We start from the raw sequence: 18,695 nt of genomic DNA, 5'->3' as shown, positions 1-18,695 counted from the left end.
TTTAATTTATTGGCATTTTAATCGTACTGTTTCACTGAAGCAACATGTAAGGAAGCTTCATATTTATTGCTTTTAGTCTCAGCATGATGTAGGTGAAAAGTCAGTTACATTCAGCTATATGACAAAGATGCCTGTTTTTGAACAGTAGGAATTAAGGCTTTGTTATCTTGTATAGCCAAGAAAGAGATAAAGAAATCTGGGAAAAAATTGGTAAAGTGAGCCCAAACAATTTTCTTAAAATTTCTCAAAACTGCACATGGGTAAGCAATAAAATGTCAAGGGACAAAAAGGAGTTAACTCTGTGGCTCATCCTGATGGGCTGTGAAGTGATAAGAGAGAGAAGGTCACTTGACATTTGTAGAGAGGGGCTCTGGGTGTTCAGTGTGGCCAGTGGAAGGAGAGAGGTCTGCCGGTAGATGTCTTAGCAGGTTGCCACCCCCACACCTCCCAACCCAGAGCTCCTGGGATTGCCTCTGCGAATGGGACTGCCACTCAGTGATGGGACCAGATTCCATGATCTTAGTTTTCTGAATGTTGAGCCTTAAGCCAACTTTTTCACTCTCTCACTTTCAGCAAGAGACTCTTTAGTTCTTCTTCACTTTCTGCCATAAGGGTGGTGTCATCTGCATATCTAAGGTTATTGATATTTCTCCCAGCAGTCTTGTTTCCAGCTTGTGCTTCCTTTGCCCAGCGTTTCTCATGATGTACTCTGCATAGAAGTTAAATAAGCAGGGTGACAATATACAGCCTTGATGTACTCCTTTTCCTATTTGGAACCAGTCTGTTGTTCCATGTCCAGTTCTAACTGTTGCTTCGTGACCTGCATACAGGTTTCTCAAGAGGCAGGTCAGGTGATCTGGTATTCCTATCTCTTTCAGAATTTTCCACAGTTTATTGTTATCCACACAGTCAAAGGCTTTGGCAAAGTCAATAAAGCAGAAATAGATATTTTTTTCTGGAACTCTCTTGCTTTTCCGGTGATCCAGCAGGTGTTGGCAATTTGATCTCTGGTTCCTCTGCCTTTTATAAAACCAGCTTGAACATTAGGAAGTTCATGGTTCATGTATTGCTGAAGCCTGGCTTGGAGAATTTTGAGTATTATTTACTAGCGTGTGAGATGAGTACAATTGTGCAGTAGTTTGAGCATTCTTTTGCATTGCCTTTCTTTGGGATTGGAATGAAAACTGACCTTTTCCAGTCCTGTGGCCACTGCTGAGTTTTCCAAGTTTGCTGACATATTGAGTGCAGCACTTGCACCGCATCGTCTTTTAGGATTTGAAATAGCTCAACTGGAATTCCATCACCTCCACTAGCTTTGTTTGTAGTGATACTTTCTAAGGCCCACTTGACTTCGGCTGGTGGGAGGAGGTAGAAGGCAAAATGGTAGAAGGCAATTTATTCAAGTACTAGTACGGAGTATAAAGAAAGTGTGATTGATATTAAATATTTAAGAAAATCCATAATAGAATGTTAGAGCTGGAATGTAACCCTTTATTTTACACGTAAAGAGAGACTTCAGATCAATTGTTTAAGGTCATACATCTAGAGAGGGAGAGCCAGGACTAAGTCCCAGGTCACTTGACTCCCTTTTTGAAAGAAAGTTGCAAATATGCTATAATTTAAAGGAGCAAACTAATGTCTGATGCAGGAAAAGTAATCATTAAACTGATGAATCAGAACCGTATACTTCTGTTGTGAAATATAACTGCTTGTTTGATGAACTTATTTTTCTATAAATATTTACTGACAGATATTGTGATATTTGGGCTTCCCAGGAGGCACTAATGGTGAAGAACCTGCCTGACAGTGCAGGAGACATAAGAGATATGGGTTCAATCCCCAGATTGGGAAGATCCCCTGGAGGAGGGCCTGGCAACCCACTCCAGTATTCTTGCCTGGAGACTCCCATGGAGAGAGGAGCCTGGTGGGCTACAGTCCAGAGTTGCAGAGTTGGATACAACTGAAGTGACTTAGCACGCACATTGTGCAATTTGCTTAGTATAAAAAACATATAGAACACATTCCTTCCAGCGAATTTTATTGGTGAATTTTATAAAAGTGAAATATTACTGCTGTTAAGTGATGTATACTCCAACGGGGTGATAGACACAAAGACATAGAGCATACAGTGCACTTCTGAAAAGGTAGCAAATGATTCTGCCTGGAGCTGGAGACTGATGAGCTGGACCTCGGTTTTGATCATGAGTTCTCCAGGAGGAGAAAAGATGAAAAGGCATTTTTGGCAGAGGAAACAGCAGGAGCAGAATTAGAGAGGTGTAAAGAGTTTTTCCTGACTTAAAGGAATGGCAAATGTTCATTAGGGCTTGCAACGTCAGGGTGGGAGAACACCAGGAAACAACTGTCAAGAAAGCCACATCCAGAACACCAAACAGTAAACCGGGCAACAGACGCTTTAAGCCTGATCATTCAGTTTGGCTCCTAGATAAAGCTGATGGCAGCATGGAACACAGATTGCAAAGGGACCTGAGTTTAAGGCAGCGAGATGTGTGAGGAAGGGCTTCACAAGAAGGGTAATGAGGTTCTGAGCTAAGGAAGTGATGGTAAACTGGAAAAGAGGGAAATGGGTCGAGAAAGAATCTGAAGGTGGAGTTACATGACCTGCTGGCTGTTCACCTGTTTCCCCAAGGAAGAGGGAAGAATCCAACAACACAGTGTAGTTTCTAACTTGCTGACCCGGGGTGGGGAACAGGAGTAGGTTTGGAAGGGAAGATTCTGAGTTTGGTCCTGGAAATTTAGAATTTAGTTGCATGTGGGAAGTCTAGGTAGACTATATGGTAGGTCCTAGGCTTTGCATATGTTCCTGAGTTCAAGGTTGTACTGCTTGTCACCTGACAGGCCCATGAATCAAAAAAGAGTTGTTGGGGCAAGGAATAGTGACTTTATTTGGAAAGCTAGTAGACTGAGACAGTGGTGGACTAGTGTCCCAAAGAACCATCTTACCTGAGTTAGAATTCAGGTTTCTTTTGTGCTAAAAATGGAGGAGGTGTTATTGGTTGTTGCAAACTTCTTGGTGTGGGAATCCTTTGTTCTTGCGGCTGTCCTCATAAGTCCGGTGAGGATGTTCCTGTAAACGTCCAACAAGACACATGTTATTCTGCAACTTTTTATCTCTATATGAATGGAAAAACATTAAACCTTTAAAGCTAAGAACCTGGAGAATGGGCTATCTTGTATATTTCAGGCTATAGGCAACATTCTTAACTTGAAGCAAAAGCATAGAATACAAAGGTTAAAGTAAAAGAAAAAAATCCAATATGGAGTCAGATTTATTCTTCCTTATTACACTAGTAAAGTAATGCTTAAAATTCTCCAAGCTAGGCTTCAGCAGTACGTGAACCGTGAACTTCCAGATGTTCAAGCTGGTTTTAGAAAAGGCAGAGAAACCAGAGATCAAATTGCCAACATCCACTGGATCATTGAAAAAGCAAGAGAGTTCCAAAAAACATCTATTTCTGCTTTACTGACTATGCCAAAGCCTTTGACTGTGTCGATCACAATATACTGTGGAAAATTCTGAAAGAGATGGGAATACCAGATCACCTGATCTGCCTCTTAAGAAACCTGTATGCAGGTCAGGAAGCAACAGTTAGAACTGGACATGGAACAACAGACTGGTTCCAAAATAGGAAAAGGAGTACATCAAGGCTGTATATCGTCACCCTGCTTATTTAAATTATATGCAGAGTACATCATGAGAAATGCTGGGCTGAAGGAAGCACAGCCGGAATCAAGACTGCCAGGAGAAATATCAATAACCTCAGATATGCAGATGACACCACCCTTAATGGCAGAAAGTGAAGAAGAACTAAAAAGCCTCTTAATGAAAGTGAAAGAGGAGAGTGAAAAAGTTGGCTTAAAACTCAACATTCAGAAAACGAAGATCATGGCATCTGGTCCCATCACTTCATGGCAAATAGATGGGGAAACAGTGGCTGACTTTATTTTGGTGGACTCCAAAATCGCTGCAGATGGTGACTGCAGCCATGAAATTAAAAGACGCTTACTCCTTGGAAGGAAAGTTATGACCAACCTAGGCAGCATATTAAAAAGCAGAGACATTACTTTGTCAGCAAAGGTCTGTCTAGTCAAGGCTGTGGTTTTTCCAGTAGTCATGTACGGATGTGAGAGTTGGACTATAAAGAAAGCTGAGCACCAAAGAATTGATGCTTTTGAACTGTGGTGTTGGAGAAGACTCTTGAGAGTCCCTTGGACTGCAAAGAGATCCAACCAGTCCATCCTAAAGGAGATCAGTCCTGGGTGTTCATTGGAAGGACTGATGTTGAAGGTGAAACTCCAATACTTTGGCAACCTGATGCGAAGAGCTGACTCATTTGAAAAGACCCTGATGCTGGGAAAGATTGAGGGCAGGAGGAGAAGGGGATGACAGAGGATGAGATGGTTGGATGGCATCACCGACTCGATGGACATGGGTTTGGGTGGACTCCAGCAGTTGGTGATGGACAGGGAGGCCTGGCATGCTGCAATTCATGGAGTCGCAAAGAGTCGAACAGGACTGAGTGACTGAACTGAACTGATTACACTTATGATGTTAATTAGTATGAATAATATATTTAATTATGGATCCCTGAGAAGGGCTGAAAGTACTATAGCAGTTAGAAATATAAGGTGAAAGTGAAAGTCGCTCAGTCATGTCTGACTCTTTGCAACCCCATGGACTATAGAGTCCATGGAATTCTCTAGGCCAGAATACTGGAGTGGGTAGCCTTTCCGTTCTCCAGGGAATCTTCCCAACACAGGGATTAAACCCAGATCTCCCACATAGCAGCTGAGCCACAGGGAAGCCCAAGAATACTGGAGTGGGTAGCCTATTCCTTCTCCAGCAGATCTTCCCAACTCAGGAATCAAACTGGGGTCTCCTGCATTGCAGCAGATTCTTTACCAACTGTCGACATCTATAAATAACAGAAAATCCAATTAACAGTGGCTGTAACAAATGTAGTTTATTTTTCTCACATAGCAGATGATTGGTGGTGCTGATGGTGGTTTAACTGCTCAGTGATGTCAGGACCAGTACTCTTGGAGTTACCCTTTTGGTTACAAAGCAGCTGATGCAGCTCTATTATTATGGCCATTTTCTTGTCAACTGCTTCTATTTGGGTTATCTTTGAGTAGAATTGGATCTCAGGGTCTTCTCTGGTTAAAAAGTAAGCAGGAAGAGTGAGGAAGAGAATTGTTGAATTCACTTAAATCACTCGTCTCTATCCTATTAGATGCAGTGCCTCTTAAAGCAAAACAAGTAATTTATAATGCCCGCTTTATTATCCTGAATAAAGCATCACAAATAATATGCTCTTGCATATTTTCAGGTAAATCACTGTGCTATCCTAACTGTAATATAAAGAAGCCATTGAAGAAAAGTAATTGATAACAAAGTACTTCAAAACATACCTTCCTCGGCATGACTGCACTGGTGACGTAATGACATGTTCAGATGCTTACACAGTGAACGTGACCGCAATGAACGCAGACAGGTCCAGGGCTGATGGTGTCTCCAATACCAGGAGCAGTGTAGTCATTGGTGTTTCACCGAAATGATGAACTGCTCTTAGTAAAATCCTGAAAAAGCACAGTATGGTCCTCCCTTGATATACATGGTGGTTGTTTCTTGAAAAAGTCAGCTTGCATTAAAACTGCAAAAAAAACCAGTTTTGCATGTATTTGTATGTACAAATAGAGTTAGGGTCAAGGTTCAAATAATAGGTTTTCACATTAAAATAAAAATCTGTGTAGAGTATAGGAGAGTTCTTAGTAGACAGGACCTCCCTCCACAGAGCTGTATGTCTAGTGTCCCTGGCCTCTGCCAACTAATTACTGGTAGGACCCCTACATCTTTACTGCAGCCAAATGTGCTCTCCCCTACCCACCACGTTCACAAAGTGTCTTGTAAGACTGGTGCGATCCATATCAAGAGCAAAGAGCCAAGATTAATGGGGCTGGACACTTTGCACCCCAAATAAAATCCAGTTTTGTTTAGCAAGAAAAGGGAGGGATGGATATTAAATAAGTAATTAACAGAGTCTACTAACAGTAGGAACTGAGTCTTGCTAATCTTTATATCTTTTCCAAATTCTTGCACAGCTCCTGGCAGATAGTAAGTTCACTATGAGCTTTCTTGAAGGACTGAATGATTAGATATAAGCTATGGAAAGCAGTTCCGTTTAGTTCAGTTGCTCAGTCGTGTCCAACTCTTTGTGACCACATGAACCGCAGCACACCAGGCCTCCCTGTCCATCACCAACTCCCGGAGTTCACCCAAACCCATGTCCACTGAGTCGGTGATGCCATCCAACCATCTCATCCTCTGTCGTCCCCTTCTCCTCCTGCCCTCAATCTTTCCCAGCATCAGGGTCTTTTCAAATGAGTCAGCTCTTCGCATCAGGTGGCCAAAGTATTGGAGTTTCAGCTTCAGCATCAGTTCTTCCAATGAACACCCAGGGCTAATCTCCTTTAGGATGGCCTGGTTGGATCTCCTTGCAGTCCAAGGGACTCTCGAGAGTCTTCTCCAACACCACAGTTCAAAAGCATCAGTTCTTTGGTGCTCAGCTTTCTTTATAGTCCAACTCTCGCACCCATACATGACCACTGAAAAAACCATAGCCTTGACTAGACGGACCTTTGTTGGCAAAGTAATGTCTCTGCTTTTTAATATGCTGTCTAGGTTGGTCTTGTTTGAACTTTGAATTTAATAAAGGAAAGAATCTTCCTTAAGATGGTTAAAAGGCTAATTATTATAAATCTAGCAGCATTAGTGGGAGTCAGGAAGTGAATTTTGATGTGCCAGTTTATAAACTAGTATTTAACAATTACAGCCATTGTTTCTGCTACACATGCTAGGCTGAAGACAAAGGGTTAAATTTATGTCAGTGAATCCTGTTCAGCAATATAGGTTTAGGGAAAATATCTAAGTCTTTATATAAGTAGTATATGCAGTCTTTAGAAGAAAAAATGACACAATAAAAAAATCAATAAAAATCTCAGTCTCTAAATCTTACTTTTTCTGTCTTTCAGCACATTCTCTTTTCATTGTGTCCTTTTCCACTTCACTTAGTCTATTCATTGTGGCATTTCTATCATAGCCTGAGACATTTTCAAACAATAATATTTCAGGGAAAAGATTTAGAAATAGAAGCAAGGATTTTGTTTTGTTTCCTCAAAATATAAACCTATTATTAGAGAGAATGTAATTCACAGCAGAAGCAAACTTGGTTTTGCTTAAGTTTCCTTCCAAATTTAAGTAGAAAAGAATGAAAATGACATTTCAATTTTATCTCTTTTTGTGAAAAAGATAATCTGTAACTATGGCTTATGAAGGCAATATATGAAAAGAAAGTCTTTTTTCAAACAGTGCTCCAAAGGTTCCTTTGAATATGTAACTTTCTGAATTCAAAGACATGATACAGCATGAGTTTTTTAAAATAGTTGCTTAAGATTTTGAAGAGTATAACGTTTAATATTTCTACAGTTGGAATTCAAGTAAAGGAACAATGACTTCAAACTTTTGTGTACAAAAATAATATTTTTAAAAATGTGTTTCAGTTCAAGTTTAGACATTTCAAGTGTCCTGTAATTTGCTCAAGAGTGTGCTAGATTTTTTTTTCAATTGGGTTATTAGTATTTTAGGGATATTAAATAAAATCTTGACTCTCTTTGTAAATGAATTATTTGACAAACACATATTTTGTAAGCTTGGGTTATTTTTCCCTCTGTGAAAATCCCAAGGAATAACCCACATAGGTAATAAGTAGTGGCTTGATTGGGGATTTTGAGGAACTACATGCTGTCCTTGTCCTGATGTGGAATCTGTGTGGATTCTTTGTGCTAAGGAGCAGGTTGCACTGAAGATCAGAAAGAAGACTATCCTTCCTTCCTTCCTTCCTTCTTCCATCCCTCCCTCCCTCCACCCCTCCCTCCATCCCTGCCTCCATTACTTTTCCTACACGTGTGGTGGGAACTGTTTATTAATCCCCCGTTACAGTTCCCTGGGGACTTCTGTCCCGTATACTTTCAAGCTCCACACAGACCTTTTTAGTTAGACCTTGAGGAATAATTCCTTTCTATCACTGCTGTATCTTCCACAGCAGCGGAAGTGCTGTATCTTCCATACTTATCCAACTCCTTGCTATTTTTTCCTTAGCCCAAGTTTTGTAAAGCCCCTCTGTCTTTGCATTCTTTGTTCTGCTTTCCTTCAGGGCCACCCTGGCCTTTTTCACACACCATCAGGAAACTCCTCCTAATCGCCCCTCCACTTTGTTTTCACAGAACATTGTAACCATCTCAGTTATCGGGCTTTCACGTTATCGGTCTCTTTATTGTACTTGACGGCTGTTTGAGGGTATGAGTATTTTCTTAAACATTTGGGTCTTTGGTGCTTAGTAGGTAAGGTGCTCAATACATTCTTGTTAAATGGCTGGAAAAATGAAGCTCCATTTACAATTATAACGGGGAAATGTTTGAGATGAGTGATTCTATTTGTTTTTATTGATCACCATAGAATTATTTTCTCCCTTTGCAGACTACAGAAAAATACTATAGCTTGCTTAATTTTATTTAACTGAATGACTGTATAGGGACCTTTTCTGTCTCTGAGCCAGGGCAGACTGACAGTCTCTCAGATCAGCAAACCTTCCTGGTGATCCTCTACGGAAATGTACTTAGGTCAGTGTGGTGCCAGTGTTTTGTGGTTCATTTACGAGCGTTCAGCTTTAGTGACTGTATCTTTCATGATTTTAGCCAATCCTCTTTTTTCCTAGGTAAAGCATTTACATGTTTATAATTTACTGTGTAAAACTGTACATGTTGATTTTCCGAAAATTAGCTCTGAGCTACTAGGGTTATCCTCTCGTACTAGTGTGAAAAGATTTGGCAAGTAAATATATATTTGTATTTTCCGAACCCTTCTTGATTTTATGCAACAAAGTATTTCTAATTTTGGCCTGTGTATATTCACACTGGGGTGGGCTGTGTTTTAGTCTTTTCCTGCAAATAAACTGGGGTCTTTGGCCATCCTTCTCATTTGGATTGATTCCAGTTCTAGAATGAATGTTTTTGTTGTATGGTGATCCTAAATCTGCGAATTAGGAACAAATTTCTTCAAGTTGTTTTTGATTATTGGCTTTTATTTAGTCTTACTCTGTTCGTATATTTCACTATTTTAATCCTTTATTTCTTACTAGGAATGTACAAATATATCAGATTTGTACAAATTGTATATCAGATTTGTACAAATTATATATAGTCCTTGTGTTTTTAAATTATATATGATATTTTTGTTTTTTTTCTTGAGTGGAATGTGATATAGAAATATCTTGGTCCATTTTTCTTACCTCCCCAAATATAGACTGTTGGCTATGATTATTTCTGCTAGTTATTAGTGAGGACATATCTTAGTTGGGCTAATGTACCTTTCTAAAAACAATAATAATAAAATAAACTATAATACTCTTGTAGTGTTCCATTGGAGAGATATATAATTATGCATTCTAGCCAAGTATTACATTGGTAATTTTCTGATTATGTTACAGAGGAGAACTAGGTTTAGAATCAACTAACATGTATTTAGTGTTTACTTATGTCAAGTATTCTGGGTGATTTCTTGTGTAATGCATTGTTTTGTGCCTTTGATCTTAGAAAATTTTATACTCAGGGAAAAACTGATCCATTGGGGAAAAAAAGTTAAATTACTTATAAAAATAAGCATTTATTGCATTTGTGGGATTTAAAGAAACAATGAAGTTAAGTAATTATATCATTTTTAATGTCAAAATTTAGTTAACTGACCATGTTAAAAAGCATTAAGAATTATTATCAAAATGATGTGTTACCTGTTAATTCAGTTGACATATATGCAAAAAGATGTAAAGATGATAGACTCAGGCCCCATTATTTTCTGGACAGCCAGGATTGACAAACAGATGATGTTCTGGTGGCCCTCTGATAGGGATGCCATTCATTTTTTTCTGCTTCTGTAGCCATTTCTTGGGGAGAAGGAAATGGCAGCCTACTTCGGCCTTCTTGCCTAGAGAATCCCATGGACAGAGGAGCCTGGCGGGCTGCTGTCCAGAGGGTCGCACAGAGTCAGATACGGCTGAAGCGACTTAGCATGCATGCATGCATTGCAGAAGGAAATGGCGACCCACTCCAGAATTCTTGCCTGGAGAATCCCAGGGACAGAGGAGCCTGGTGGGCTGCCATCTATGGGGTTGCACAGAGTCGGACATGACTGAAGCGACTTAGCAGCAGCAGTGGCAGCCATTTCTTGAGCCTGTCTTGAGATATTATGTCTTTTCTGTAGCTTTTCATGATCCCCTTTGTTCTTCTCTTTGTTCTGGTGCTACTCTATATACATATATTTTATTATGTGTATTTGCTTCTCAGACTGCCTTTAGGTATCCTTCACTGAATTTCTATTATATGTTAATGCATATAATTTTCTATAAGAAAGTGAAAGTGACTCAGTCTTGTCCGAGTCTGTGACTGCACAGACTATACAGTCAGTGGAATTCTCCAGGCCAGAATACTGAAGTGGGTAGCCTTTCCTTTCTCCAGCAGATCTTCCCAACCCAGGGATCAAACCCAGGTCTCCTGCATTGCAGGTGGATTCTTTACCAGCTGAGCCACAAGGGAAGCTCATGAATACTGGAATGGGTAGCCCATCCCTTCCCCAGCAGACCTTCTGACCCAGGAATCTAACCAGGGTCTCCTGCAATGCAGGCAGATTCTTTACCAACTGAGCTATCAGGGAAGCCCTTCCTATAAGAAAACCATTCTTAATCCTTTAGGAAGTATGTGCTAGTTGGACCACTTACTTGGTTGATTGTAGTTCCTGGCTTGTCAGCTGCCTGGGAATTATATCACAGGCCTTGATTAACTTTCTATAAAAGGAGGGTATGGATTAGGGATCCCTAAGTTAACTGGTATCTCTACAGTGTTGTTGTAATATGATTCTAATCCATCACTACACATGTATTATGAAATCATTAATTAATGTTTGCAGAAGGCTTACAGAATTTTTTAATAAGAAGTAGATACATGTGGTTAGTACTAATTAATAGATAACTTATTAACCTCTTTTTTTCTTTTCTTATAAATTGCTTTTAACACAAGCATCATTATAGTACCTGTAGAAATGAAAAAACCTATGTGTTGACCCTTGAACAAGGAGAGGTATTGGTTCCAGGACCCACGGTGGACCCTGAAGTCCCACAGTCAGCCCTCTGGAACCATGATTCTGCATAACAGATTCAATCAACCCTGGATCTTGTACTACTGTAGTATTTATTGGAAAAAAATCTGCCTATTAGTGGACCTGGGAAGTTCACACCAGATCACCTGTAGTTCAGGGGTCAACTGTAGTTATAATGAAAGAGAAGCAGCAGCCATGTATAGTTTTTATAATTTTTCAAAATAATTTCAAATATGATATCAAGTTTTTAATTCCTATAGCTTCTTTGTGAAGGAGGCAAAGACAAGTACTCTCGTACTCTAGGGAGGCTGAGACCTAGGGAGATTAAAGGATTATTAACTCCTTCATAAAAAGTATTGAGTGCCTATGTATGGATATAATGATGAAATGATGAATAATTTACCCTACTTGACTTTGAGAGCAGGAGAGACAGATTTATAAACAAATATATTAGTTAATAATACAGTTAATTATGGACTTTCCTGATCGCTCAGATGGTAAACAATCTGCCCGCAGTGCAGGAAACCCAAATTCAAACCCTGGGTCGGGAAGATCCCCTGAAGATGGGAATGGCAACCCACTCCAGTATTCTAGACTGGAGAAATCCATGGGCAGAGGAGCCTGGCAGGCTACAGTCCATGGAGTTGCAAAGAGTTGGACATGACTGAGCAACACACACACACACACACACACACACACAGAGTTAGTTTTGGCAGACACACAGAAAAGATGCATGTACCTCTGGGGTATTGTTTGGCAAGGCTCCATAAAAGAGGTGATTTTTAATGTATTCTCATTAAAGAGTGAATATAGATGTTTGACAGAAAGGGAGCAGGGTGAAGAGAAGGTCCTTGCAATAAAAGGGAATGAACATAAGTAGATATTCAGAGTTATGAAAGGACCTGGGTATTTGAAGAACAGGGTATAGTTCAGCATAGGTAGAATATTGCTAATTATAAATATAAATGTTATATAAAGTAAAAATTTCTAATAGCCATATTGAAAAATAAAAAAGAGATAGGTGAGATTAGTAATAATCCAATATATCTGAAATATTTATGTTGTTTTCTCATACTTAAGTATGAAGTAGTTGATTGTAAAGATCAAATCAGGTATATGTTTTACATGTACAAACATCTCAGTGTGGTCTAGCCACAGTTCAGGTGCTCAGTTTCCCAAAGCTTAGGGGTATACGTGTGTCGGTGCATGTGAGAGAGAGGGAGAGAGAAGAAACGAGAATGAGAATGAAAACGTGCACTCTAGAGGGGCAGGTGGAGAGATGAGCTTGAAGTGGTTGTTGGAACTGTATTTTGAGAGGCCTTGTATGCTGTCTGTCTGAATCTGGAATTTATTCTTATAGTAGTTTATGACTGTGCTTCTCAAACTATCTGTCATGAAGGACAAGATTCTTAAATTTAGAATTTGTTTCAGACTGATGCTTTTGCGAAATATAATAGTGAATTAGAAAAATAAAATAAGTTATACAAAGGGAAGTGCCATTTTTTAGTTACTAGATTTGACAAATATACCGTTGTTCTGTCAGTTATCTATAAAGGACTCTGAGCTAGTGCTAGTCAGTGGAACTTTCTATGATGATAGAATGTTCTCGCTGTGCTGCCCAATGCAATATCCACTAGTGACATGTGGGTATTGAGCATTTGAAATGCAGCTAGTGTGACTGAGAAGCTGATTATTTAATTTAATTTAATTTAAATTGTAATCACATTAGACTATTAGCTATTGTGCTGCACAGCACTAAATGTGTTTCCTCTGTTTCTTTTCGGTTGCGCTCCGTCTTTGTTGCCGCTCTCTGACTTTCTCTAGTGGTGCCCAGGCTTCTCATTGCAGTGGCTTCTCTTATTGAGGAGCACAGGGTCGAGGGTGCTTGGGCCTAAGTAGTTTCGGCATGCAGGCTCAGTAGTTGCAGCCGGTGGCTCTAGAGCATGGGCTTAGTAGTTGTGGAGTAGTTGTGGTACATGGGCTCAGTTCCCCTGCAGCACGTGGGATGTTCCCCAACCAGGGATAGAACCCATGCCCCCTGCATTTCAAGATGGATCCTTAATCACTGGACCACCAAGGAGCCCCTGAATATGTTTATTCTTAATCTTTGTACTTATATTTTGTGGAAAACAGCTGTGGACTCACATTGTTCCACAAACCATACTTTGAGTAGCACCGTCTACATTATGGTCTCTAGAGCTAGAAGAAAGCCTTTGTGTGTCTCTGGAAAGTTACTTAATCTCTCACTATCTCAGGATCCTCAATTCTAATATGAAGGTAATAATAAGAAACTGTCTCATAGGGTTGTGAGGATTAAAGGATGTGAAGGGGATAGGGTTAGGGAGAGGATCAAGAAAAGGTAACATGTGAAAGGGCCTCAAAGGATGAGTTCCATAGGCCTTCCAGGTAGAGGGAACTCTGAAATGGATTTGGATCATACTCTGTTTAGAAGAAGGGCTTTCCAGGGGGCACTAGTGGTAAAGACTCTGCCTGCCAATGCAGGAGATGCACGAGGTGCAAGAGATGTGGGTTCGACCCCTGGGTCGGAAAGACCCCCTGGAGAAGCGCATGGCAACCCACTCCAACCCCACAGACAGAGGAGCCTGGAGTGGGGAGGGGGTACAGTCCATGGGGCTGCAGAGAGCTGGACACAACTGAGCACTACCACTGTTCAGAAAAAGGGGTAGCAGATAACACCGTCCTCGCCCTGTCACTCGGCTTCCCTGGTGGCTCAGTCGGTACAGAATCTGCCTGCGATGCAGGAGGCCTGGGTGGGGAAGATCTCCTGGAGGAGGGCCTGGCAACCCACTCCAGTGTTCTTGCCTGGAGAATCCCATGGTCAGAGGAGCCTGCCAAGCGGCAGCTCGTGGGGTCACGAAGAGTCGGACCTGATTGAGCACAGCCCAGCACATTCCTGTCACTGTTACCACTATTTCTTCCTCTCTTTCCTAGTTACCTTCTTATTATAATCTTTTGGCAGATTTTAAACTGATTTCTAGGTAATATGTGATTTTGTGGTTTTAATAAATGCTACGCTATCAGTAAGGACAACTGCTGTCTCTTTCTTTCATTCCTGGGGGTTATGAATTTGATGGAAACTGGGTACCAGTTGAGAAGGGAAGGGGAATCCTATTTGAAAAGCAGTCCCTGGGTTATGGGCAGGTAGTTGTGAGATTCTTTTCTCCTAACATGCATTTCTTCCTTACACAGATGATTTTAGGAAGACTGACTGGAAAAACAATGAAGTTCCTTCTCTTCATATTATTCGGTGGTGTTCACCTTTTACCCCTGGCCTTTGGGAAAGCTATATATGGGAATGGCTCCTCTCAGAGGACTTTACAAGAAGTCAAAGAAGAAATAGCCCGCTATGGAGATGTTGCTAAATCAATCATCAACCTTACTGTTTATGGTAAAGCCCAGAACAGATCCTATGAGCGACTGGCACTTCTGGTTGATACTGTTGGGCCCAGACTCAGTGGCTCCAAGAGCCTAGAAAAAGCCATCGAGATCATGCAGCAAAACCTGAAGGGAGATGGGTTGGAGAACGTCCACCTGGAGCCTGTCAAAATACCCCACTGGGAGAGGGGAGAGGAGTCTGCTGTGATGCTGGAGCCGAGGATTCACAAGATGGCTATTTTGGGTCTTGGCAGCAGCATTGGAACGCCCCCAGAAGGTATGGTTTGCTTTTTCAAGTCAATTTGCTGTGTTCATTATAAAACTAATGCCATGTGACATAACTGATTATAGTGTGCATGGTTCACATTATAATTGGGTGATAAAAAGAAAGAATCATTTTCCATTTCATTGGCTTCATGAGTTCTGTACTCATACTCTTTTTCTCCCTTCCCCTTCTCCCCCCCTCTTTTCTGAAAGTGTCACTTTTTAAAATGAAGCATCTACTATTGGTCCATGATACTTATGAACTGAATCACTTAATAATTTCTATCTAGTATAACATTAGTATCATTTTGTAGAGAATGCGATATATATAAATAGGTCACAAAAGCTGTGATTTCTTTCAAGTGGCCTCAATGAACAGAACTTCTTAGAATTAATGAAATAGAGGATAGAGCCTTGCACATTGAATTGATTTGAAGTAATTATTTTAACAGAACCCAAGGCCTCTAATGTAAAGAGTTGTCTAGGATGGTGTTCTGTCTTTACTCAGCAGCACTCTGGCTCAGCTTTGTCAGACAATATAAATGCTTAGATCAGGAATGTATAAGCAGTCAACAGTGAGCCACTGATCAGTAATGGACTGTTCATGGACTATGCATGTATTCATGGACTGGTTTCCTATGGCAAAGGAACTATAGTAGAGTTGGTGCACCAACCCTCCACACAGGTAAAAATCTGCACAGAACTTACAGTCATCCCTCCATATATGGTTTGGTTCTTCTGTATCCGTGAGTTTCTGCATCTGCATATTCAACCGACTACAGATCATGGAGTACTGTTGTATTTACTATCGAATAAAAATCTATGTGTAAATGGACCTGTGCAGTTAAAACCTGTGTTGTTCAAGGGTTAACTGTAGTTGATTTAAAAAAAAAAAGTTGAGCTTTTCTAAAAACTTTATAAAAACCGTTGACCTTCTCTAATGCCAAGAGAAACATCCAGTAGAGAAGCAGATGGTCAGCTTTTAAAAAGCTTCTTCATGGTAACGATAACCCTGTATGCCAGACAGCAAAAGAGATATAGATGTATAGAACAGTCTTTTGGACTCTGTGGGAGAGGGTGAGGGTGGGATGATTTGGGAGAATGGCATTGAAACATGTATAATATCATATGTGAAATGAATCGCCAGTCCAGCTTTGATGCATGATACAGGATGCTCGGGGCTGGTGTACTGGGCTGACCCAGAGGGATGGTATGGGGAGGGAGGTGGGAGGGGGATTCAGGATGGGGAACACGTGTACACCCGTGGCAGATTCATGTTCATGTATGGCAAAACCAATACAATACTGTAAAGTAATTAGCCTCCAGTGAAAATAAATAAATAAAATAAATTTAAAAAATAAAAAATAAAAACCATCTTCATTGAGATATCAGGACTTCCCTGGTGGTCCGTCCAGTGGTTAAGACCCCCCATTTCTACTGCAGAGAGCACAGGTTTGATCCCTGGATGGGGAGTTAAGGTCCTGCATGCCACTGGGCACAGCAAAAAAAAAAAATCTTTATTGAGATATAATTCCCATATCATAATTACTCACCCATTTACACTTTAGTAGTTTTTAATATATTCACAGAACTAGCACAATCTTAACTGAAGAACATTTCATCACCCCCTGAAGAAACTTTATGCTCATCAGCAGTCATGCTTCATCCCTTTCCTACCACCATCCTAAGCCCCAGGCAACCACTAATTTATTTCCTGTCTTTATGGATTTGCCTTTTCTGGATAATTCACATGAATGAAATAATACACTAGTATTTTCTTTTGTGACTGAATTTTTTCACATAGCATGTCTTTCAGGTTCATCCATGTTGTAGCATGTATCAATACTTAATTCATTTTTATTGTTGAAAAATTTTCCATTTTATAGATATACCATATTTTATTTATCCATAGATCAACTGATGAACATTTTTCCCCCGCCTTTCAGCTATTAAGAATAATGCTATAAACATTCATGTGTAAGTTTTTTGTATGTACTTTATTTCTCTTGAATATATACCAAAGAGTGAAATTGCTTGTGTATATGATAACTCTTTGTTTAACTTTCAGAGGAATTGCCAGGCTGTTTTCCAAATTGCCCACACCATTTTTCATTTTCATGTTCACTCATGTGTTCTAATTTTTATACCTATGTGTCAGAACTTGTTTTCTGTCTTTTTGGTTACAGCTGTCCTAGTGGGTATGAAGTGATATTCATTGTGGTTTCCATTTGCACTTCTCTAATGGCTAATGATTTTGAGCTCCTTTCCATGTTCTTGTCTGCCATTTGTGTATATTTTTCAGAGAAATATATATTTGAAGCCTTTGTCCGTTTTTTTTTTAAGTTACTTATTTATTATTGACTGTACTGGGTTTTTGCCACTGTGTGTGGGCTTTCTTTAGTTGCAGCGAGTGGGAACTCCTCTCTGGCTGCAGTGCCTGGGCATCTCATTGCCGTGGCTTCTCTTATTACAGAGCATGGGCTCTAGGCACGTGGGCTCAGCAGTTGTGGCCATGGGCTTAGTTGCTCTTTGGCATGTGGAATCTTCCTGCATCAGGGATTGAACCTGTGTCCCCTGCATTGGCAGGTGGATTCTCAACCACTGGACCACCAGGGGAATCGCTTTGCCCAGTTTTTAATTGTGCTAGTAGAATTTTTATTATTGAATTGCATAAGCTTTTCATGTATTCTGGATGCAAGTCTCTTATCAATGTGATTTACTAATGTTCTTCCCCATTCTATGGATTGTTTTTGTGTGTGTGTGTGTTTTTAAACTTTCTTGATGGTTATATTTCCTGCAGAAATGTCTTTAATTCTGAATTAGTACAATATCTCTAATTGTTTTCTGTTGATTGTACTTTTACTGTTATATTTAAGAAACCATTGCCTTAACCAGGTCACAAAGATTTATTCCTGTTTTATTCTTAGTTTTATTTATTCTTCTAAGAGTTCTATAACTTTTGCTCTTACATTTAGGTTTGTGAGTTAATTTTAGATGTGAGGTAGGAGTCCAACTTTGTTCTTTTGCTGTGGTTATTCATTTGTCTTAGCATTACCTGTTGAAAAGACTATTTTTTTCCCCATTGAATTGGATACATTTCATTTATTGATTTTCAGATGTTAAGCCAACCTTACATTCCTGGGATAAATCCCAGTTGGTTATGGTGTAGGAAGCCTGGTGTGCTGCAGTCCATGGGGTCTCAAAGAGTCGGACATGACTGAGTGACTGAACAACAGCTCATTACCCTGCTGTGTCCAAAGTTTGTTCTCTAGGTCCGTGTCTCTATTCCTGCCCTGCAAATTCATAGGATCCTTTTTTAAATTTATTTTTAATTGAAAGATAATTACTTTACAATATTGTGTTGGTTTCTGCCGTACATCAACATGAATCAGCCATAGATATACATATGTCCCCTCTCTTCCACCTACCACCCTATCCCTCCCCTCTAGATTATCTCAGAGTACCAGTTTGAGCTCCCTGATTCATACAGCTAATTTTCACTGGCTATCTATTTTTCTATTTTATATATGGTGGTGTATATATTTACTCTCATCAGATTCTTGATTCGTTTATTTTTATTACTTCTGACACTTTGAATTTGTCATTTCATTGTCTTCTGGCCTCCATTGTTTCTGATGAGAAGTTAGCTGTTCATATTACTGGAATTCCCTTGTACAGACATACCTTGGAGATATTGTGGTTTGGTTCCGGACCTCTGCAATAAAGTGAATATTGCAAGAAAGTGAGTCACATGATTTTTTTTGTTTGTTTCCTAGTACATATAAAAGTTATATTTATACTATACTATAGT

General features: G+C 39.9%; 1 protein-coding gene across 3 annotated transcripts in view; it reads left to right on the top strand.

Moving 5' to 3' along the window:
- CPQ (carboxypeptidase Q) overlaps nt 1-18,695 on the top strand; it is a 572,477-nt gene that overhangs the window by 114,600 nt on the left and 439,182 nt on the right. For all 3 annotated transcript variants that reach the window (XM_040261026.1, XM_040261025.1, XM_040261027.1), the window contains exon 2: nt 14,435-14,897. In XM_040261026.1, the coding sequence (XP_040116960.1) occupies nt 14,435-14,897 (463 nt within the window). The remainder of the gene's footprint in view (nt 1-14,434; nt 14,898-18,695) is intronic.

The sequence above is a fragment of the Oryx dammah genome, unplaced genomic scaffold, assembly GCF_014754425.2.
Source record: "Oryx dammah isolate SB20612 unplaced genomic scaffold, SCBI_Odam_1.1 HiC_scaffold_19, whole genome shotgun sequence".
Taxonomy (NCBI): domain Eukaryota; kingdom Metazoa; phylum Chordata; class Mammalia; order Artiodactyla; family Bovidae; genus Oryx; species Oryx dammah.
Note: the sequence above shows the minus strand (reverse complement) of the source record. Positions and strands in the feature narration are given on the sequence as shown.